At 47.9% G+C, this 23,662-nt stretch overlaps 1 protein-coding gene across 1 annotated transcript in view; it reads left to right on the top strand.

The window, feature by feature from the left end:
* Nucleotides 1-23,662, top strand: part of PODXL (podocalyxin like) — a 53,668-nt gene that overhangs the window by 25,609 nt on the left and 4,397 nt on the right. Inside the window, exons 2-7 of the mRNA XM_060633174.3 lie at nucleotides 16,377-17,045; nucleotides 19,395-19,783; nucleotides 20,074-20,145; nucleotides 22,089-22,236; nucleotides 22,475-22,536; nucleotides 22,787-22,954. Coding sequence (XP_060489157.3) covers nucleotides 16,377-17,045; nucleotides 19,395-19,783; nucleotides 20,074-20,145; nucleotides 22,089-22,236; nucleotides 22,475-22,536; nucleotides 22,787-22,954 — 1,508 coding nt within the window. The remainder of the gene's footprint in view (nucleotides 1-16,376; nucleotides 17,046-19,394; nucleotides 19,784-20,073; nucleotides 20,146-22,088; nucleotides 22,237-22,474; nucleotides 22,537-22,786; nucleotides 22,955-23,662) is intronic.

Below are 23,662 nucleotides of genomic sequence, written 5' to 3'. Positions count from 1 at the left end.
TAGAAGAGAGCCCCTAAGGGGCGCCTGGGTGGCTCAGTCCGTTGAACTTGGGACTCTTGATTTCGTGTCGGGTCCCGATCCCAGGGTTGTGGGATCCGGCCCCGCCTCTGGCTCCACGCAGTACATGGAGCCTGCTTGGGATTCCTCTGTCTCCCTCTGCCCTTCTCCCGTTTGCACAAGCACGCAGTCTCTCTCAATTAAAACAAAAAAAAAGAAAAGAGAAAGAGCCCCTGGGACCAGCACACCCTCTGATGGGGATGAGGGTGGGGGAATATACTTCCTTCTGGAGGCAGGAAGGGTATCTACAAATTGTTGGAATTCTGTAAACGATTTTGTTCCTTCTGCCCATTTTCCTTTACGTGCAAGGACTCTCTGGGGCTCAAATCGCTGCAGGTATGGCCACTGGGGGCTCCTTCAGATTGCTCCCTAGGTCTTTTGGACTTGGCCCGCTTTTTTATTTTATTTTATTTTTTTTTAAAGCACTTCCTTACTTTCTGACACGTCCCAGCCTCAGCCTGCGTTTTCCCTACATCAGCACTGGAATTGAGCCATTTCTCCAAGGAGCCCTGGTTCCTGATTTTGGAGAATGGTTGGGTGTACTTAAGGCCACTACTTTTTTTTATTGTTTTATTTATTTTAGAGAGGGAGACAGAGCGTGAGTGGGGGAGGAACAGAGAGAGAGGGAGACATGGAATCTGAAGCAGGCTCCAGGCTCCGAGCTGTCAGCACAGAGCCTGACACGGGGCTCGAATTCACGAGCCGCGAGGTCATGATCTGAGCCGAGGTCGGACACATAACCACCTGAGCCACCCAGGGGCCCCTGTGTATACTTGATAGTGCTGGCGTGTGGCTGCTTCTAGACCCTCTCAGTGGACAGAGCTAAGAAATACACATTTGTTTACCCACTTGTGTGTGCACACATCTGGATCGTTTCTTTGTATGTGCGTGTTAAATCATGCATTCATACTGACATCTGTCACTAATCATCATAGGGTTCATACAGCTTCTTCCCTACCTGCCTTACTTATAACTTCCTTCTCTGACGTGGAGAAACTTGGCTCCTGTTAATTACTCATCATTTATTTACTTATATACCAACTCTGGTATACATACAAAGTAGATTTTTAATTGACAACCCACACTCTTTTGCTTTCTTTTCTTTTTTTTTTTTTTAAAGTAGGCTCCATGCTCAGTGCAGAGCCCAGCGTGGGGCTTGAACTCATGACCCTGAGAGCAAGACCTGAGCTGAGATCAAGAGTCGGATGCTTAACTGACTGAGCCACCCAGGTACCCCAACAACCCGTACTCTTGTGAGGAACAAATTTACCCCTTAGAGTACACGGTTTATGTATATTCTTTTTGTCTTTAGCTTTACAGTACCCAGTCAGTGAACTATTTTCACTTTGGTTAGCTGTTTTCTCCCATCTCTCCAGGGAGGTTATGTTATACATTTGTAACATCGTTAAGTTTATTTTCATAGTCTCCATACATCCTAGGATTTTTTAAATTTTTTTTCTTCTTCTAAATTTGCGCCAAGTTAATTCTTTGGGTATTCAATTCTATGGGTTTCAGCAAATGCAGTCTTACATCCATCACCCCAGTACTATATAGAGCAAGCAGTTCCGGGGTGCCTGGTTGGCTCAGTCGGTAAAGTATGTGAGTTCGAGCTCCCCCGTTGGGTGCAGAGATTACTTAAAAAATAAAATCTTAAAAAAAAAAAAAAAAAAGGTTCCATTGTACTAAGTCAGTTCTTCTCCCTTCCCTCAAACACTGACCCGTTTTCTATTCCTACAGTTTTGCCTTTTCCATAATATCATATAAATGACCTCAGACACTTGTAGCCTTTTGGCTTCTTTCGCTTAAAATATCTTTCAGATTCACCCATGTAATGTGAATCAATAGTTCCTTTTTTATTCTTAAGTAGTCGTTGTATGGATGTGTGACAGTTTGTTTATCCATTCATTTGTTGAAAGATATCTTGGTTGTTTCCAGCTTTCAATGATTATGAATCGGTGGTAAACATTAGCATTTAGATTTCTGCGTCACCACAAGTTTTCAGTCCTTTTGAGTAAATACTAAGAATGTAACTGCTGGGTCACATGGTAATTGTATGCCAACCTAAAAGAAACTGCAAAACTGTTTTCCAAAGTTTGCATTCCCGCTAGCAATGTGTGAGAGTTCCTGTTTAACTTGATATTGTCAGATTGTTTTTAGCCACGTAATAGATGTGTAATGGCATTGCGGTGTAGCTCTAATTTGCATTTGCCTAATGACACTGAAGATCGTTTCATATGCTTATTGGCCATCTGTATCTCTTCTTTGGTGATTTTTTTCCTTGTAGATCTTTTGCCCATTAAAAAAAGATTGAGTTATCTTTTTTATTGTTGAGTTTAAGTTATTTAGGAGATGTTTTTCCCTTCTTACTGAACTGCTAGGACTTCCTGTACAGTGTTAAATAGAAGTGGGGAAAGAGGACATCCTTGCCCTAGTCCCAGATTTAAGAGCAAAACATTCAGTCTCTCCACATTAGGTATGTTAGCTGTTGGCTTAATTCAGAGATATCATTTATTAGGTTAGGAGAATTCCCTCCTATTCCTAGTTTGCTCAGCGCTGTTTTTTTTTTTTTTTTCAAGGGATTATTTTTAAGTAATCTCTACACCCCACGTGGGGCTGAAACTTACAACCACGTGATCAAGAGTCCCATGCTCCACTGACTGAGCCAGCCAAGTGCCCAAGTTTTTTTTTAATCATAAATGATAAATTTTGTCAAATGATTTTTCTGCATATATTGAGATGATCATATGGTTTTTCATTTTGTTGTTAATATGGTGAATTGCATTGATTTTTCAAGTACTGAATTAGCCATGAGATGAACCTCGCTTAATCATGATATATTATCTTTTTTATATATTGCCGGGTTTGATTAGTCATTAGGGAAATACAAATTAAAACCACTTCATGCCGAGTAAAATGGCTGTAATAAAAAGGTGATAACAGTTGCTGGTGAGGAGGTGGAGAAATTGAATCCTTACACACTGCTTGTGGGCGTGTACTATGGTGCATTTTTGAAAACAATTTGGCCGTTCCTCAAAACGCTAAATCTAGAGTTACCATATGATCCAGAAATTCCACTCCTCAGTATATATGCGAGAGAAATGAAAACATATGTCTACACGGAAACTTGTACACGAAGGCTCATAGCTGCATTATTCAAATAGCCAAAAGTTGAAACAACCCACGTGTTCATTATCTGACAAAAGGATAGACAAAATGTGGTATATCCATACACTGGAGTATTATTCAGCAATAAAAAGAAATAAAGAGCAGACACATGCTATGACTGGGGTGAAGCTGAAAAACGTTACACGAAGTGGAAATAGCCAGTCACGAGAGACCATTCGTTGTAGGATTCCATTTATGTGGGATGTTCAGAACGGGCAAATCCCCAGAGACAGTAGCTTGCTGGTTGCCTAGCGCCTGGCTTTCTCCTCTGCTGTGTCTTCAGTGTGAGGGTTTTGTGTTCATGTAGTCAAAGAGTTGGGCTTCGTTTAAAACCTGTTGTGGGGCGCCTGGGTGGCTCAGTCAGTTAAGCCTCCGTCCGACTTCAGCTCAGGTTGTGATCTCGCGGTTCGTGGGTTCAAGCCCTGCATCGGGCTCTGGCTGACCGCTCAGAGCCTGGAGCCTGCTTCGCGTTCTGTGTCTCCCTCTCTCTCTGCCCCTCCCCTACTTATGCTCTGTCTTTCTGTCTCTCAAAAATAAATAAGCGTAAAACAAAAACAAAAACAAAACTGTCGCACCAAGGGCTGCAGATCCCTGTGTCTCCCTGTTTGGCTGTGGATCTTCCCTTTCTGCTGCTCTGCAGAGCGTCTTTCCCAGTTTCCGCCGGCTGTATTCCACTCGCTTGTACTTCACACTTGCTATTGTTAGCGATGAGGGTTTTTGGGGGTGATAGTGGAGTGTGTGGGGTCCGGAGTTGACGATCAACAAAGAATTCTTGAAGATGTCTTTGGTGCAAGAAGGTGATTTTATCAAAGCTGGAAGACAGGACCCGCGGGCAGGAAGAGCTGCCCAGGGGCCATGAGACCCTGGTTATATACTCTGGGGGTTGGGGGAGGTAAAATCCTGGAAGTTTCCAAGGAGACTTTCGTATGCTAAAGAAGACTCAGAGGAAGCTGGAGGCCTAGCAGTTGTCTGGCTAAGGTTGTTTTTCCCTCTAGCAAAGCATTAGCATTAAGACTGTAGGGTTAAGTAGTTCCTGAGAAGAAACGTTTTTCCTCCGCCTGCCCCAAGTATTTGCCAGTGGGCTGCAGGTTATAAGGAAATTTAATTTTATCTGCCATTTCCTTCTGCCTTTGTTTCCCACATCAGCTAGCACTTTGGGTTACTGGCAGGGAGAAGGTCATTCTCTGATGTTTTGATTAAACGGGATTCTTCCATAGGTGCTGGAACCTGGGGCTTGAGGGTGTGGCCTTCATTGGCATTCTACTTCTTTTCTAGAAGTTACTCTGGACTTCTCACGTATCCTTGCCCTCCCTAGGGCTAAAGAGCTTTTTTTAGTTTTCCTGTTCCCTTTCCCAGCTGCAGTGGCTTTCCACCAGTGCCTCCTGGCTATAATGTTTTGCCTTTCTCCAGTAGTTTAAGCTTTTGATTCCTAGAAGAAATGGGAGAGCTGAATCTGGGCAGGGTTTCATTGCTATCATTTTCTATCCCCAGCTTTGGTGAGTTTCCACCCATGTCGTGTCCTCAGGCTATAGGTTTTGTTGACTCTCACGGGAAAGTAGGGATTTTTTTTTTTTTTCCCATAGGGGGTGTGGGTTTCATGGAGTTTCAGCAGTGACTACCGTTTTCTTCCCCTAGCCAGTCCCACCGGGGAACTTTCTTCTGAAGGTTCTCCCCAGTCCTCCTCATGAAGCCCTGGTGGGGTTACCAGGGCGAGAAAGCCTCCACAGGGTGGGAACCGTGCCTGCAGCTCCCGGGGCTTCACGTGTTCACGCTAGCCCATAGTCAGCCTTCCATGATCCATTAATCTTATCAAACTCTGTCCCAGGCAAACAAATGCGTGGGTCCCGTCTCTCCTGCAGTTGTGTCTCCGCTTTTCAAGAGACTTGTTGACCCATGACCTCAGTTCTCCAGTGATTCAAGGAAAGTCATTAATTTTGTTTCTTAAGCTTTTTTCTTGTCCTAAGGATGGGAGCAATGTTCTTTCGGGCTCCGTTCTCGTTGGTTTCAAACTGGAAGTCGTGTGGTTCTTTGGATGCACACAGATTCTTAATTTTGATAAAGCCAAATTTATCCGCCGTTTTCTTTGGTTTGTACTTTTCATGTTTTGTTGATTGACAACTGTGTATGAGCTAGTTCTTTAAAAAAAAATTTTTTTTTTAACATTTATTTATTTTTGAGACAGAGAGAGCATGAACAGGGGAGGGTCAGAGAAAGAGGGAGACACAGAATCTGAAACAGGCTCCAGTCTCTGAGCTGTCAGCACAGAGCCTGACGCGGGGCTAGAACCCACGGACCGCGAGATCATGACCTGAGCCGAAGTCAGACGTTTAACCGACTGAGCCACCCAGGTGCCCCTGACCTAGTTCTTTTTTTTTTTTTTTTTTTTTTTTTTTTTTTAAATTTTTTCCCAACGTTTTTTATTTATTTTTGGGACAGAGAGAGACAGAGCATGAACGGGGGAGGGGCAGAGAGAGAGGGAGACACAGAATCGGAAACAGGCTCCAGGCTCCGAGCCATCAGCCCAGAGCCTGACGCGGGGCTCGAACTCACGGACCGCGAGATCGTGACCTGGCTGAAGTCGGACGCTTAACCGACTGCGCCACCCAGGCGCCCCTAGTTCTTTTAACAGACACGCATATTAAGGCAGGCAGACTATGCTGTAGAGAAGTTCATGTAAAAGGCTGGAATTATTTGATCCTTGAATCCAGGCTTAGATTTTCTGTATGAGAAAATGTTAACTAATTCACTTTCTTTAAGCATATAGGATAACTTATTTCTGTTTCTTCTTGAGTCATTCTGGTAAGTTGTATTTTCTTTTTTCTTTTTTTTTTTTTTTTAATTTTTTAACATTTATTTATTTTTGAGACAGAGACAGAGCATGAATGGGGGAGGGTCAGAGAGAGGGAGACACAGAATCTGAAACAGGCTCCAGGCTCTGAGCAGTCAGCACAGAGCCTGACGTGGGGCTTGAACTCACGGACTGTGAGATCATGACCTGAGCAAAGTCGGACGCTTAACCGACTGAGCCACCCAGGCGCCCCAGTAAGTTGTATTTTCTTAAAAATTTGTCCATCTAATCTGCTTCAGATTTATCAGCACTCATACTAGCCTATACTATAAGTATCTGTTATTTTTATACCTCATATTTTGTATTTATGCATTCTGGGTTATGTTTTCCTTTCTTTGGTCAACCTCACCTAAGAGGTAGGTTTTAAAAAAATGTTTATTTTAATTTTTGAGAGAGAGAGAGAGAGAGAGCGCGCGCGAGCGAACAGGGAAAGGGGCAGAGAGAGAATCCCCAGCAGGCTCCATCCATGCTCAGCGTGGAGCCCGATGCGGGGCTTGATTCCACAACCGTGAGAACATGACCTGAGCCAAAATCAAGAGTCACATGCTTAACCAACTGAGCCAACCAAGCATCCCTTAGTTTTTAAAGAAAATTTGTTTTGGGGCATCTGGCTGGCTTGGTTGGTAGAGCATTCAACTCCAGATCGCAGGATCATGAGTTCAAGCCCCATGTTGGGTGTAGAGATTACTTTTAAAAAAGTGAGTAATAATGGGGTTCCTGGGTGGCTCAGTCAGTTAAGAGTCCAACTCTTGATTTTGATTCAGGTCATGATCTCATGGTTTTTGAGATTGAGGCCCATGTTGGGTTTTGCATTAACAGCAAGGAGCCTGCTTAGGATTCTCTCTCTCTCTCTCTCTCTCTCTCTCTCTCTCTCTCTCTCTCTGTCTTTCTGTCTTTCTCTCTCTGCTTCTCCACTCGCGCTCTCACCCAAAATAAATAAATAAGCTTAAAAAAATGAGTAATAAAATTTTCTCAAATTCCTATATTAAAAAATCTGTTTCTCTGTTGATATTTGCTATTGTCTTTTGTTTTCCATTTCATTGATTTCTGCTTTTATCTTTATTTCATTCCTCCTGTTTTTTTTTTTTTTTTTCACCTTTCCATGATCAAATTGCAGAATATATACAGTACCAGATCTGAGCGGGTCCTAAATGCATTGTAAATTGCAATGTGGCTCACACTCTAGTATGTCTGTTCCTGCCATACCGCCAGCCTTTCCCTCAACTCATCCCCAAAAGGTCAAAGAGTATAGTTCCCTGTGATCAGTTGTCTGACGAGTGTGAATAAAGCCAAGTTATGTTTATGTATGTAATATGATGGAACCAGGCAAGAGTGGACTGCTGTGGGATAATAGCCCTGTTTAGGGGAGACACTGAAGTATAGTAAGGAAGGAAAGAAAGTTCTTCCAATGGGTAGCACTTTGAATAGTACATTTCATAGTCAGGTTTTTTTTTGTTTGTTTGTTTTTTGTTTTTAATATGAAATTTATTGTCAAATTGGTTTCCATACAACACCCAGTGTTCCTCCCATCAGGTGCCCTCCTCAATACCCATCGCCCACCCTCCCCTCCCTCCCACCCCCCATCAACCCTCAATTTATTCTCAGTTTTTTTTTTTTTAATTTTTTTTAATGTTTATGTTTATTTTTGAGACAGAGAAAGACAGAGCATGAACGGGGGAGGGGCAGAGAGAGAGGGAGACACAGAATCGGAAGTGGGCTCCAGGATCTGAGCCATCAGCCCAGAGCCTGACGCGGGGCTCGAACTCATGGACCGAACGCGAGATGGTGACCTGAGCCGAAGTCGGACGCTCAACCGACTGAGCCACCCAGGCGCCCCAATTTATTCTCAGTTTTTAAGAGTCTCTTATAGTTTGGCTCCCTCCCTCTCTAACTTTTTTTCCCCTTCACCTCCCCCATGGTCTTCTGTTAAGTTTCTCAGGATCCACATAAGAGTGAAAACATACGGTATCTTTCTCTGCCTGACCTATTTCACTTAGCATCACACTCTCCAGTTCCGTCCACGTTGCTACAAAAGGCCGTATTTCATTCTTTCTCGTTGCCACGTAGTATTCCATTGTGTATATAAACCACAATTTCTTTATCCATTCATCAGTTGATGGACATTTAGGCTCTTTCCATAATCTGGCTATTGTTGAGAGTGTTGCTGTAAACACTGGGGTACAAGTGCCCCTGTGCATCAGCACTCCTGTATCCCTTGGGTAAATTCCTAGCAGTGCTATTGCTGGGCCATAGGGTAGGTCTATTTTTAATTTTTTGAGGAACCTCCACACTGTTTTCCAGAGCGGCTGCACCAGTTTGCATTCCCATGTTATTTGTTTTTTTGAAGGCAAGCTATACTGAGGTGAGGATCTGACCAGATTCACAGACAATAGCTAATGATTTTTAGATAGATAAGGACTCAGAAGGAGCAAGAATAGAGAATCAGTGCAAGGAAGTGTATGGAAAAGGCGTGTGGACAGACCTCTTGGGATAGATCTGGAGTGCAAGGATTTAAATCTCACTTGTGATCATCAGATGAGCGAGATACTCGTTATGCCTCAGTTAGCTTCTTTCTCCATCCACCTACATGATTGCTCCGTGGGCTCATGAACAAGTGGCCATGACGCAGGGAGGCCGAAAAGGACACATTCTGGATCGGAATGTATTTTCCCACCTGCCATGTTCTGTTGGCGACCCCATTCGCCATCATGAGATTCCACAGAGCAAAGGGCTTCACCAAGGAGCTCACTCTAAGGCAAAGTAAGTGGAGCGTTATTAACAAGATTTTCTCCTCTTACTATGAATCCTACATGCTGCCAGAGGAATATGGTCGGGACTCAGCATACCTGTGGTGCCCCCTGGCATTCATCCTGACAGCATCCCTAAGACCTAGATCTTTCAGAAATGAAATCAAGAAAGGAAGGAAGGGAGGGAGGGAGGGAGAGGGAGAAAGAAAAAAGAAAGAAAACGAGGGAGAGAGAGAAAAAAGGGAGGGGGGGAGAGGGAGAGAGAAAGAAATCCAGTATATATACTAGTAATGATGTCATTGATGCGTGTACTGAATTAACCCGTGTGTGGTGGTAGAAATGATGTCTTCTCAGACAAGTTCAGGAGAAAGGTTCTAGGTATGGTTTCTGACCTAAGCCTGGTTCGTTAGCCATCTTAAGTGATTTTGTTAGCTAAGGGATTATGTTTTTGTTTGTTGTAACCGGCTGCTTGGAGTTTATTTTCCACTTGGTGCGAGGCACACCTTCGTGGGGATGTCAGGAAGGCTTGCATGTGGCTTGGATAGTAGAGGGTGGGGTTCTCTCAGCTTCCTTTTTGGTGTTTGCAGTTTTGATGTTAAAGACCCCACTGCTTCTGCCTGCTGCAGCCTGCCTAGTCTACGGGGAGGGGAGGAAAGGGACCCCGGGGAGCCTAGTGCCTCCTGAAGCCTGGTGGCTGGTGGTGGCCACTCAGGACTGGGGCGGGGTGTCGGCTTTGCCAGGCTGGCCACCAGGCTGCTTTCTCGTGACATCCAGAGCCAAGTCACAGGTGATTGTGGTGTTGGAGGCCTGGGAGGTTCCAAGCCTGCGGAGTCTAACGCCATAGCCATGAATGGGAGAGCGGACTTCCCGACAAAGAAGCTTGCCCACCAGTGACCTGGGTAGGGCTCGGGGGGACCAGGGTGGTGAAGGATGGCTTCCCCAGGATATTCTGCACTTCCGCAGGAGCTGTTACTGGAAGTGGAACCCAGGCAGTGGCGGTAATAGTCGTGGGTGGCTACGAGCAAGCCGCGATAGGGGGTGGCTTCCTTGCTGTCGTTTGTGGGCTGGTGGAAACCTTGGCAGCGACCCCTCCCGGGCCTCGGCATGTGGTCGTGGGTGGTGAGGATGGTGATGGGGGCGCTAGGCCACAGAACCAATTTGCAAAGGAGACCAGGGAAAACCGCTGCACAACTGAGATGCCCACAGGGCTCCGCTTTCTGTTTAATGCAGACAGAGTTGACTTTAAAATTTTTTTTTTAATGTTTATTTGTTTTTGAGACAGAGACAGAGCACGAGTGGGGGAGGGGGTTTGGGGGGGGGAGGGAGGGAGGCCGATAGACACAGAATCCAAAGGAGCCTCCAGGCTCTGAGCTGTCAGCACAGAGCCTGACGCAGGGCTCGAACTCACAAACCACGAGATCATGACCTGAGCTGAAGTCGGATGCTTAACCGACTGAGCCACCCAGGCGCCCCAGACAGAGTTGATTTTCAGTGTTTGACACTAAGAACCCTGGTTTCTACAGCGAAATAAGTCGGGTGGAGGAACAGATTAGGAGGTTGAATAGCATGCTCCCCAAAAGATGTGTTCAAACCCTAATCCCCAGTACTTGGTGTCAGCCAATGTGACTTGATTTGGAAGCAGGGTCTCTGCAGATATAATCAAGTTAAGATCATACTGGGTTAGGTCATACTAGATTCGGGTGAGCCCTGAATCCACTGACTAGTGTCCTTATAAAAGGCCAGACACACAGGGAGGAAGGCCATGTGATGCCGGGGCCATAAATTGGAGGGATGTAACTACAAGCCAAGGAATACCAAAGACTGCCACAAAGAAGCAAAGGGAGATGCTTCCTGAGTCCTTCAGAAGGGAGTGTGGCCCTGCCGATTTTGGATTTCTAGCCTCCAAAGCCACGAGAGAATACATTTATGTTTAAGCCACCCAGTTTGTGGTCATTTGATACAGCAGCCTTGGGAAAAGAATACACGCTTCATTCAAGGTACCCTGAGTCCGTGGAAAGATTCAGTTCTGTGAACTGGGTGAGTGGCTGACTGTGTTCTCTACCGTGGAGATTTGACACAGGTCTCTGTTTGCTGAGCCTTGAGGGGGGGATGTTAGTGGGCGGCCCCTAAAAGACCACATGATAGTTAGCCCCGGTCCCAAGTCCCTTTAGTTAGATGATTCCGATTAGCATGCCGATCCGGCCGTCCATTACGGTATTGAACCCACCTTTGTTCCGAGAAATGAAATCGTACTCTTCCCCCTACTACCCGAAGAACCTGGCTTCCATGCCCACTGAAATCAGTATTATCTCTTATGAGCATTCCCGGCCAATGAAAAACAGCCACACCAGTCTCTTACAATATGCTATTAGTCTCCTCAACAGTATCCCCAATTTAATCAAATCTAAGGCACCATCAATGATAAGACACACTATTACTTTACGAACTACTTAGAAAAAAAAAAAACACTGTCAAAGTTTGACCTGTAATAACTTATAATGCATCTGCATTTCACAGGCATGAAAAGATGTGCATCTTAGAACTCATGGAACACAGTATTTCTCAAAGCCTTGGTGAAACAAGTGTCATTTGAACTCAGAATTCTCAGGAAAACAAAAGCGTGAGGGAGCAGATTATCCATGATAAACCATTCTACCCCTTGTGTCTCTCTGAGGTTTTGGATTTCTTCCTATTCGTTATTCCAGGGCATTTCTGGCAACTTAACTTTATTTAGTGTGGACTAACGTTGAGTGCAGGTTTCAGTTCACCAACTAAGAAAACGATGAGAACCCAGCTGCTTTAGGTCAGCATATTGAACCCAAAATCTCTGATACGCATACCCATAACGACCGATTCAGCCTGATATGATTATCCCTCCTTGATCTGGCACCCTCCTGTCATATAACCAGACATCCTTGCTCGGGTTGTTACAGGTATTTCTTAGGGTGTAAGCCTTCTCCTGGGCCAGACTCTGTATTTGTCTTTCTGGAGCATACTGGGTCTGACTGTTGTTACAGGTTTGGAAAAAGTGAAGAGTCCTAGAGACGATGAGGAAATGTGGCTTTCTGTGTCCCTGAGCTCACGTGAGCCTCTTTACGAGTTTTCAGGCAAGGTGGCAACTGCATCATCAAACAGAATAGCAGTTGAGTATAGGCAGGCGAGCACCATTCCGGATTGAGACTTAGAAAAAAAAATTTTTTTTTTTTTATTTATTTTTTTATTTTTTATTTTTTATTTTTTTAAAGTTTTTATTTATTTTTGGGACAGAGAGAGACAGAGCATGAACGGGGGAGGGGCAGAGAGAGAGAGGGAGACACAGAATCGGAAACAGGCTCCAGGCTCCGAGCCATCAGCCCAGCGCCTGACGCGGGGCTCAGAGCCTGACGCGGGGCTCGAACTCACGGACCGTGAGATCGTGACCTGGCTGAAGTCGGACGCTTAACCGACTGCGCCACCCAGGCGCCCCGAAAAAAAAATTTTTTTAACATTTTATTTATTTTTGAGAGACAGTGCTCAAGCAGGTTAGGGGCAGAGAGAGAGGGAGACATAGAGTCTGAAGCAGGCTCCAGGCTCTGAGCTGTCAGAGAGCCAGATGAGGGGCTCGAACCCACAAACTGTGAGATCATGACCTGAGCTGACGTCGGACGCTTAACTGAGCCACCCAGGTGCCCTGCAGACTGAGACTTAATGGAAACTGTGACTCATCTGCATCCTCTCATATGTCGCCATTTCAGTTGTCAAGGTCCTATTTTCACCTAAGAGACTTGGTGAAGAATTAAACTAACATTGGGGTACCGGGTGCCTTAATCGGTTAAATGTCCGGTTTCAGCTCAGGTCATGATGTCGCTGTTCATGAGTTCGAGCTCCGCTTAGGTCTCTGTGCTGACAGCTCAGAGCCTGGAGCCTGCCTCAGATTCTGTGTCTGCCTCGCTCTCTGCCCCTCCCCTGCTTGTACTTTGTGTGTGTCTGTGTGTCTGTGTCTCTCTCTCTCAAATAAATAAAACATTAAAAAAAAAAGAAACTAACATTGTAATTTGGCAACTCTTGGGATCAAACTTTCACATTTGTCTTTTGGTTTTCTCTGTTCTTCAGCTGCAAACAATAAGAGATTCCTTTACTGTAGCCTCAGAAATTTCAGTCTGTGCTTTCATAGGAGGATTTAGAAATTAGAGCTTTTTTTTTTTTTTTTTTTTTTTTTTAAGTAAGCAAGCTCTATGCCTGCTGTAAGGCTTGAACTCAGAACCCCCAAGATCAAGAGTCGTGGGATCTACCGACTGAGCCAGCCAGGCACCCCTGTTAATTCTCCTTCTTTAAGCCAGTTTTCACTGGTAGTGATTTTTGTCTCTCCCAGGGTACATGTGGCAACATCTAAAGATATTTTTAGCTGTCACAGCTGGGGAGGGATGTGTGTATATGTTACTTGCATCTGGTGGATAGATACCAGGGATGTTGTTAAATATCCTGTAATGCATAGGATACCCTCCTATAACCAATAAATATCCTGCCCAAAATGTCAGTAGTTCTCGGCTGAAGAAACCCCATCTTAAGCTACTCACCACAGTGAGAAGTCACCACCCTATCCCACGTCCCTTGGTCCCTCAAATATGCTTCTATTCCCTTCAGCAATCTCAGCTCTTTTGCCAAAAAAGTACCATGACATGATCAACGATAAGGAGCACCGTTATTTTATGACGGTGAAGGAAGCAGCACTGGCAAACCATAATGGCACTTTGATCTTCAACACGCCCTTTTATGTGTGCCCTTCATGGGCACTTCATTCTAGATGACGGGATAATGTAGCTGCTTCTCCGCAGGGTGCCACAGGATACTAGAGCCACGCCCCCTCATACTTGCAGGTTCTCCCTTAGGCCCCAAGTAGACCCAATCCCCAATCCTTGAAGTCCTCTTGCCTGCAGCCACTTCTGATGCACATTTCTGCTTTTCAGCAGCACAGTTGTGTCTGTGTGCGTGTGCACACGCACGTGTAAGATACGGTGGGTTCCTGTGTAGCTTGGGGGGGAACTGGGATTGCTGGAGACCACGTTTACGACTACTTTTTTCTCACTTAAATTTTTTTTTTCCTCAATGTTTACTTACTGATTTTTATTATAAAATTGTTTTTAATGTTTATTTTTGAGAGGGAGGGAGCGACAGAATGTGAGTGGGGGAGGGGCAGAGAGAGAGAGGGGGACACAGAATCGGAAGCAGGCTCCAGGCTCCGAGCTGTCAGCACAGAGCCCAGTGCAAGGCTCAAACTCGTGAACTGTGAGATCATGACCTGAGCCGAAGTCGGACGCTTAACTGACTGAGCCACCCAGGAGTCCCTAGTCTTTTTTCTTAATGTAAACTCTAACCCCAACGTAGCACTTGAACTCCTGGCCCTGAGATCAAGAGTCACATGCTCTACCGACTGAGCCAGCCAGGTGCCTCCATAATACAGTGTTGAACCATCCTCTTTTCATCGCCACTGTGAGTAACTTTGTACAGCAGACTGTTATCCATTCTGTCTGGATTACTGTCCTGGCCTTTTTCTCCCCGCTTCCGCTCACTCTCCCTTCCAGTCCACAGCCCTCGAAGTAGCAAGTGTGTTTCCTTTTCCAGCCACCCTATAAACCTTCTTTGCTTACAACCTTCCGTGGCTTCATTTTGCACTTAGAATAAAATCCAAAATCTTTATTTTGGTTTCTAAGGGTGATCAAGTCTTCCCTTTTGTTTTTTTTTAAAGCGTTTATTTATTTTGAGAGAGAGCGAGAGAAAGAGCACATGCTTGAGCAGGGAAGGGGCAGAGGAGAGAGGGAGGGAGAATCTCAAGCAGGCTCCACACTCAGCACCGTGAGATCATGACTTGAGCTGATATGAAGAGTCGGATGCTCAGCTGACCAAGCCACCCACACGCTCCAAGAGAGCCTCCTTTTATTCTCAAAAATTAATGCTTTGGACAGTAAGTTACTGGCCCTTTACCTGTACGGCCCTGATTTTCTTTACATTTTTTTTTTTTTAACATTTATTTATTATTGAGAGAGAGAAGAGAGAGACAGAGCGTGAGCAGGGGAGGGGTAGAGAGAGAGGGGGAGACACAGACTCTGAAGCAGGCTCCAGGCTCTGAGCTGTCAGCACAGAGCCCACATGGGGCTCTATCTCAACGAACCACGAGATCATGACCTGAATGGAAGTCGGACGCCCAACCGACTGAGCCTCCCAGGCGTCCCTGGAAGGCCCTGATTTTCTGGACCCTGCTCCCTGACCCCCTGAGTCACTAACCCCCGCTCACATCTCCTCTTACCTTTCGTCCCTGCTTTGGGGCCTTTGAAGGTTCTGTTCTTCTGCCTTCTGTTTTCCACACAGTTTTCTCCTTGTCATCCTTCAAGTCTTAGCAAAATGGGCATCTGAGATGGCTTTCGTCACTTTTTTTTTTTTTTTTTTTAAGGAATCTTTATACCTCATGTGGGGCTTGAATCCACAACCCCCAGATCAAGAGTCGCATGCTCCACCCCCCCCCCCTTCTCACCTCTCTACCTAAACAGCCTCTATCTCTGTTCTCTGCACCATTTCCTTGCTCACTTCTTCCACAGATTCTCCAGAATTTGATGGCTTTTTTTTTTTTAATTTATTTTGAGAGAGTGAGAGACCAGGGGAGGGGCAGAGAGAGGGGGAAATAGAATCCCAGGCAGGCTCTGTGCTGTCAGCACAGAGCCCAGTGCAGGGCTCCAACTCACAAACCACGAGACCGTGACCTGAGCCGAAACCAAGGGTGGGATGCTTAACCAACTGAGCCACCCAGGAACCCCCAGAATTTGGTGTTTGTTCTGTCCACTTGTTTATCGTTAATTTCTGGCTTGTCCATCAGAATGTAAGCTCCCTGAGGGTATGGATTATGTGTGTTTTCTTCACCAGTGTGTCCTGGGGCCCGCACGCCACAGTTCCCTTAATGAATAATATGTTAAACAGAAGAGTAAAATTCACCAGGCCTTCCCTCCCTGACCTCCTGGTAAGGGTAAGCTGCCTTGCAGAACAGAGTCAGACGGTCCGTCGTTCTCTTCCTTGCACGTCTCACAGCTGTACTTAGACGGCCATTTGTGTAATGTCACTATTGTCAGTTTCTCCTAGATTATACTTCCATGAGAACGGAGGCACATCTCTCTTGCCATGCCCACAACAAGGCAGTTCAGGAGGCATGAGTCTGCGGAGTCTCGCGGAGGCTCATGTGCCTGCGAGCTGGGGAGAGGGAGGAGGAGGGGACCTTGGCTCTGTGGTGGCACAGTGAAAACAGGAAGGGCACGTGCGCGGCTCACGCAGGCCTCCCCGTGCAGGGTGATTAGGTGGCCCGGTCTTTCTCTTCTGCAGAATTTCCCTGGACTTCCTCTGCTTCACTCTTGTTGTCCTTAGAGGTTTCTTAAACTTCAGCAAATCTGGGTACGTGGAGGACCCAGGCCTTCAGCCAAGGCACATGGCTGGGATGGCAGCAAGGCCTCTGGATCCCCGGGAAGACTTGGAGGAGTGTGGAGAGGAACACTTGCAGCTGATGCCCTAACTTCTTTCTGTGTTGTCTTTGTAAACAGATGTCCCGACCGCTACTGGCTCAAAGACCACAGTAGAAAGTATAAACTCAGACAACCCCGATGCAGCATTAACACAGGGTGGTAAAAGTCCAGTTGAAAACACAAAGACCACGACGACCACGACGACCACGACGGCCACGACGGCCACGACCACGACGACCACGGTTCCACCATCTCCTGAGGAAATGAAGCCGTCACCCACCACGTCAGCCGTGGTCACCAAAATCCCATCTACGGCACCCAACAACTCACCCGCTGCCCGGTCTCTAGCCCCGACGCAGAAAGACACAGCTGCCACTCCCAGTAACAAAGAGGGGGTGTTAACCGGCCCCCCGACAGCTCCTGATCCACCAGCCAGTAAGTCCGTGAAGCCCGACACCACACAGGGCCAGCCAGCCGGATCTGGAGCCCAGAGTAGCACCAGTGTTCCCACTGACCACACGACCACACAGGGCACGGGGCCTCTGCCGCCACTGGTTAGCCCCACCCGTGCCACACCTGCTCCTTCCACGGCCACCCCAGCAAGCCCTCACCAACCAGCTGCGACTGCTACTTTGAAGCCCCCGGGGGACTCTTCCAAGGCACCAGACAAAGTCTCTGCGGCTTCAAGTACTTTAGGCACCAAGACCAGTCCCGACTCCACATTACAAGGGGCGCCTACCACGCCAAGTAAGTGATGTGCCCCCCCCCCCCCCCCCCCCCCCCCCCCCCCAGGAAGAAACTTCTGAATGCTTATATTCCATACAGTTGCTCAGCTGGAAGATAGAATTCATGCTGAGGGTTACACACTGTGACTACACCACCTTCATTCAGGCCTGGGGTCCCCTTCAATGACAAGCAGAGGCCAACAATGCTGTGTTGTTCTGATGAGAGCTCGGGGTTTTGGCCTGCTCGGTTGAGTGCATAAACAAGCCAACAGTCTATTCGTGGGTAAGACTTGGGCGGTTGGTTGCAGGGTGGAGGGAGCGTTGAAAGTAGTTCAGAGCAGCGGTGCCTGGGAGACTCAGTCTGTTAAACGTCCGACTTCGGCTCAGGTCACGATCTCACGATTCGTGGGTTTGAGCCCCGCACTGGGCTCTGTGCTGACAGCTCGGAGCCCGGAGCCTGCTTTGGATTGTGTCTCGCTCGCTCTCTGCCCCTCCCCCGCTCACACTCTGTCTCTCTCTCTCTCAAAAATAAAACAAACATGAAAGAAAAAAGAAAAAGCAGGACTCCAGAACAGTGTTCCTCACATGCGTCTGATAGCATTTACAGTAGGAAATACATTTTAATTTTACACCACGATCTGGGACACGAAAATATAACACACATATAACAACACATGTAACTGATAACAAAAGTTTCACGTATCAGGGCTTATCCTTGCTGTATGGGATACGTCCTAATAATTTTCTACTCCATCCCATTCCTTTATTCCTTTTTAAAAGTGCTGATCTTAACCCAGTAAGTAAATTTTAAAACTCACTGATGGATCATGAGCCTCAAGATCATGACCCATAGCAGATCTATTGAATCAGAACTTCTAAGTGTGAACCTGAGGGTCTGCATTGTCCAGGACTTCCTCGGTAATCGGGATGCACGCTGCTGTTGCCACTGTGGTGGTGCTGTCCTGCTGTAAGAGCAAGGGCTCTGAGTTAGGGACGCCGGGATTCACATCCCCGTTGCGTCTCCCTGTTGTGTCGTGTCGTCTTCTTTTTTTTAAGTTTACTTCTTTATTTCGGGAGAGAGAGAGAGACAGAGAATTCCAAGTAGACTTTGCACTGGCAGCGTGGAGCCTGGCATAGGCTCGAACACATAAACTGCAATCATGACCTGAGCGGAAACCTTGAGTCAGTCACTTAACCAACTGAACCACCCACATGCCCCGTATTGTGCCACTTCTTAACACTGTGACCTTGGGCAAATCATCAAGCCCCTCTGAGCCTCAGTTTTCTTTTTCTTTCTCTCTTTCTTTCTTTCTCTTTCTTTTTCTCTTTCTTTCTTTCTTTCTTTTTTTCTTTCTTTCTTTCTTTCTTTCTCTTCTCTTTCTCTCTTTTCTTTTCCTTTCTTTTTTTTTTTCCTTTCTTCCTGTCTTTCTTAAATTAAAACATTTTTTTTCATTTTTACTTAGAGGGCAGGGGAGGGGTAGAGACAGGAGAGAAGAATCCCAAGGAATCCCAAGCAGGCTCCACAGTGTCGGCACAGAGCCCCATGTGGGGCTCAAACCCACAAAACCGCGAGATCATGACCTGACCCGAAATCAAGTGTTGGGCGCCCAACTGAGCCATCCAGGCACCCCTGAATTTTTTTTAATGTTTATTTATTTTTGAGAGAAAGAGACAGTGTGAGCAGGGGCAGGGCAGAGAGAGAAAGAGGGAGACGGAATCCGAAGCAGGCTCCAGGCTCTGAGCTGCCAGCACAGAGCCCGACACGGGGCTCAAACCCACCAGCCGTGAGATCATGACCTGAGCCGAAGTCGGGCACTTCACCACCTGAGCCACCCAGGAGCCACTCAGTTTCTTTATGTATAAAATAGGTTAATTATGGTACCTTCTTCGTAGGGCGTGGTGAGGATTAACTAACAGAGTAACTTGGAAGCACTCAGTACGGTCCCTCAGATGGAGTGAGTCCTCATTTAGTATTAGCTGTTGCTGCTGAGACCATTGCCATTGTGACTGCTTTCATGAGGCCTCACCCTGGCTCATTCAGTCTCACCCATCCTGGACTATGTTATGAGAATGGACTTCAGGTGTTTACTTCTTCCTCATAGCCTTGCTCATTACTCCAGCTTGTAGTCTAGGTGGGAGATAAGATCAAAGAACCTTAGGGAGCTAAGAACAAGAAAGACTGTCCTCTTAAAGGTTCCACTTATTTATATTTTTTACTTTTAAAAAAAGTTTTATTAATTTTAGTAATCTCTACACTCAACGTGGGACTCGAACTCACGACCCCGCAATCAAGAGTTGCACACTCTTCGGACTGAGCCAGCCAGGCGCCTCCCACTCATCTTTTCTCATGGCATTTGCTTTCCAATTACAGCATCATCTGTTGCCTCACAAGGAAATCATGAGCACTCCAGCAAGGTGCCAGCTGTCACTGGGACCTCTTCCTCCGCCACTGGGACCTCTTCCTCCACCACTGGGACCTCTTCCTCCGCCACTGGGACCTCTTCCTCCGCCACTGGGATCTCTTCCTCCACCACTGGGATCTCTTCCTCCACCACTGGGACCTCTTCCTCCACCACTGGGACCTCTTCCTCCGTCCCTGGGACCTCTTCCTCTTCCTCGGGACCTGTGGCCACATCTACTGTTATGAGACCTGGAAGCTTTCGCACTCACTTGGCTCCAACTACCCGCCAAGTCTCCAGCACATCGTCTCCTGCCTTGACTCATAGGGATGATGGGGTGCTGCCAGCAGCGGTGGGACAGGTAAGAGAGACCAGACTCAGATGGGAGGGGGCTCTAAGAGGTATTTCTAGTCTTCCTTATAGCCCAGGGCCCCTGGCGAGGACTGTTAGAAGTAGGCAGCCATCCACCCCCTCTGCCTCGCTTTGCCGGACAGCCAGGCACACACCTGGCTCTGTAACTGGCCAGCCCAGCTTGCCAGAAACTCCTTCCTTTGTGTCACCCACTCAGGGGGAGGGAGAGAGGGAGGGAGGAATTAGTGATGAGACCCTGCCAGGCTGAGCCAGAATCTGAATCTCAATGGCTTCTTCTAGATACAATGCGGACATCCCGAAAATCAAACTGAGAGGATGCTCATCCTGAACTTCACGAAAACCAGCCCCTGTGTGAGTACCCTGCTAATCCAGGCTGCACCCTGAACTACACCCCCAAACTGTGGTTTAGCGGCAGGGTCAGAGAAGGTAGAAGGGAATGGTGTGTTCCTTTTCCTGCCCTTGTTTTTTTCCTAGTGGGAAGTGGCCCCTTCCAGCTTACAGAGGGACAAAGTGAAGTTCAGATTCCTCTAAGTCAAGTCCCATGGGGCTGCTGTCAGGCCAGAAGAAGTACCCAGGTCTCCTGGACTTGCACTGTGTAATTGTTCACATGTTCTCAGAGTCTGGAGACCTCAGTCCTAGTTCCTGTTTGCCTTTCGTTCAGGCTGTGATTTAATTAAGTTGATCTCTTTGGTCTTCAGAGGCTCAGTCTGCCTGCCTAACTTTTCCTGCTCTCATAGTCTGTGGTTTTATATTTGCTGGCCCATGTATTAATCTGATGGCCTCAGTGGTCGAACAGCAAGGAGATAATCTCCCTCTGGTCTGAGCAGTCAGTTCCGAAGCATCAGGGAGCCATTGCCAGCACTCAGGGTGGTGTGTGTGTGCTGGGGTGGGGGTGTCAGCTTGCGCATGACTCCATTTTCATGAAAGGGCATGTCCTACCAGCCCAGATGGCTGCTCCCTTCTGCTGGCACCTGGGAGTGCAGCTGATGGGTGGCTCACTGCTGCCCTCTCCTGGTCAGTGACTGTTTTTGCAAACACCCCCTAGAATTAAGACAGGCTGTCTAGAAGATGAGAAGGTGGGTTTACAACATTTTAATACCACCTGTATGTTTTCAGTCATTTTATTTTGGGTGTTCGTTTTGCTGGGATTTTCCAAGTGAATTTTACAGAGCATGCATTTAGACTGGAGTTTGAAAGGGAGCGGTGCTGCCCTGGCCTTGGGTTATTGGACAAGGCAGGAATCCCACCGATGCATACCCAGCCATTCTCAGGCCCTCTTTTTTGCTAAAACTTGCCAGGTTGTACGATTGGCTGGGAGAAGCATTTTTTCCCCCGTGTGCTGTAAAAGGAGGGTTGGAAGCCCTGGATCCCTACCTGGTGTGAGGCTGAGGGATCGGGAAGCCTAGGAAATCCCAGGTAGAAACCTAAGGATGGTTTGTGGGGGTCCTGAGGTGAGCCATACCAAGAGTCCTTTTCTTTATCCGTCTCCATACCTTATTCCGAAATCAGGTCAGAGAAATGCCAGCTTGGTGTGCCTCTAGATGACATGGCAGGACCTGGTAAAAACTGTCCACACTTTGCTTCCTCACCCTCAGCCCTAAAGCCATGTCAGCCATGCTCTGTCTGTTTAGAGATACAGGACTTCCTTCCAAGATGTCTCCATGTGCCTCTTCAAGATCTCCCACAGTGCCCTGTTCAGTGACAGCCTTGCCTTTTTCCCTGTCAGCCTGTTTATGGCTTCATGGACAGAATCTTAGTTTAGGGAAGGGCGTGCATCTTTCAACTTTGGGATAGATATCCTTGGGCTGAGAGCTGGGGCTTCACCTCCTGAGGTCTTTGAACTGGGCATCAACGCCTGGAAGGTTGACAGAGGGCTGGAGTCTTCCCCACTGGCTGGGGGCTGGGGGTAGGGAGGGGTGGCAGTGGTTGCTGGGAAGGACCTCCACAGTTCCTTCTAGAGCAATGATAAGGGCATCAGATCATGACCCCTGAAGAACTCTGAGAGAGAAAGGGGGTAGTCAGGTGAAAGGTATTGGTCAGCCATAGACAAGATAAACAGGGTGAGGGGACCCGGGGAGGAGATTCGCATGAGTCAGGGAAGGCAGGGACTGGCCCAGCTCGGCACCTAAACTCTGACTCCTTCCGGGCCTGCAAGTGGTCCCAGTTGAGGGAATAGAGAAATAGGTTCACACCAGGCAAATGCATTCTCCAGACCTTGGGTCCGACAGGCAGCCCCCAAAACCTAGGGTGTTGTTCTGATCTTTGAGGAATCACTTGTGGTCTCCCTGCAATAGGAGACGAACTTTTCGGATGACAAACTGGTCACACTACTGTGCAGAGCAGCAAAAGCCACCTTCAACCCACCTCAAGATCGGTGCCATATACGGCTGGCACCTATTCCCGAGACCCAGGCAGTGGCAATCAAAGAAATCGCTATCCAGAGTGAGTTGAGGGGAGGGGGTGCTGAGGCCTAAGGGGGGTGGGAATGGGGCAGGGGGTGACAGCTTAGGAGCCATGAGGATGGGTCAGGGCTGGTCCTTCCTCAGTACCCTAAGAAGGGTCGCGCCAAGAGAGACAGCACCCAGGAGACTGAGGTACAGCATGTCCTCTTGGGGCCCTGTGTCCATCCCTCGCACATCACTCTGAGCTGGACCACTAGAAACGTCTCTCCTCCCCACAGCAAACCTCCTGCCCAGGGACGTGTATGAGTTGCTGAAAGACAAATGGGACGAGCTGCAAGAGGTAAGCGGGCTCCTCCCGTGTGCTGGGGCGGAAGCCTGTCCCTCGGAAGTCTACAGTTACTCTGCTCCGCAGCGCTTCTCGCTGTAGAGGGACCTCCCGCTTGCAAGCAGCTGGAAGACGGGAGGATTAGAGAGGGGACAGCCGGGTGACGGAATAGGTCCCCCAGCAAACGCCAAGCAGGAGAGATCGTAACTGACCGGGAGTGACCCACGTTCTGTTTTCTGCCACATAACCTCCTCCTTCCTGGCAGGTGGGAGTCAGTAACATGAAGCTTGGGGACCAAGGGCCACCCGAAGAGACGGAGGACCGGTTCAGCATGCCCCTCATCATCACCATCGTCTGTATGGCCTCCTTCCTGCTCCTCGTCGCTGCCCTCTATGGCTGCTGCCACCAGCGCCTCTCCCAGAGGAAAGACCAGGTGAGGACTTCACTCCCCTCGCCAGGGAAGCAGGCCAGTTCACCAGATGACTTCACCCCGTCACCCCCATATTAGAGGAGAGTGAGGGGGCCGTGGACCCTTTCGGACAGGCAGAGACCCTCCCTTACAGGAACCGCAAAGTTACAGGGAAATGAAAGAATCATGCGGGGGAAGGGAGGATCGCGGCTGCGGAGTCCAGACTTGGGATAAAGCCCCGGCTCTGCCTGTTACCCACGTGGCCATGGGTACTTCCTGGAACCTCTAAGGTCCGGTTCTCATCTGCGCGAGGGGAGAACGGTCACCTTGCGGAGCTGCTGAGGGTTCCCTGAAAGAAGTGGACCTAGGCCCACGTGTCTGACATCTGACAGGAGGCTCTTTTACCCGCCTTCGTCAGATTCCCCTCGTGACGGCCCCACCCAGACACGTAGTCCTCAACCCTGGCTGCACACTATGGGGCCAGTTAGAGAAATTCACATGCCGGCCTCCTCACACGCCAGTTGAGACAATCTGGATCTGAATGTTTGTTCAAAGCTTCCCAGGTGACTCGACCGTGTGACCCAGGATGTACCTCGGGTAAAGACGAGAGAAGAGCACGGGCTCCAGGTGGCTCCTATCTGTGGCCGAGACGGCTGTAGGTCGCGCCGCACCCATCTTGCCGGGGCTTGGAGAGGTCCTGGGTCACCCGGCCTGATGAAAGTCATTTCCAGC

The sequence above is a fragment of the Panthera onca genome, chromosome A2 (genome assembly GCF_046562875.1).
Source record: "Panthera onca isolate mPanOnc1 chromosome A2, mPanOnc1 haplotype 2, whole genome shotgun sequence".
Classification (NCBI taxonomy): Eukaryota; Metazoa; Chordata; class Mammalia; order Carnivora; family Felidae; genus Panthera; species Panthera onca.
The sequence above is the reverse complement of the archived record's forward strand: the minus strand, read 5'-3'. Positions and strand labels throughout refer to the sequence as shown.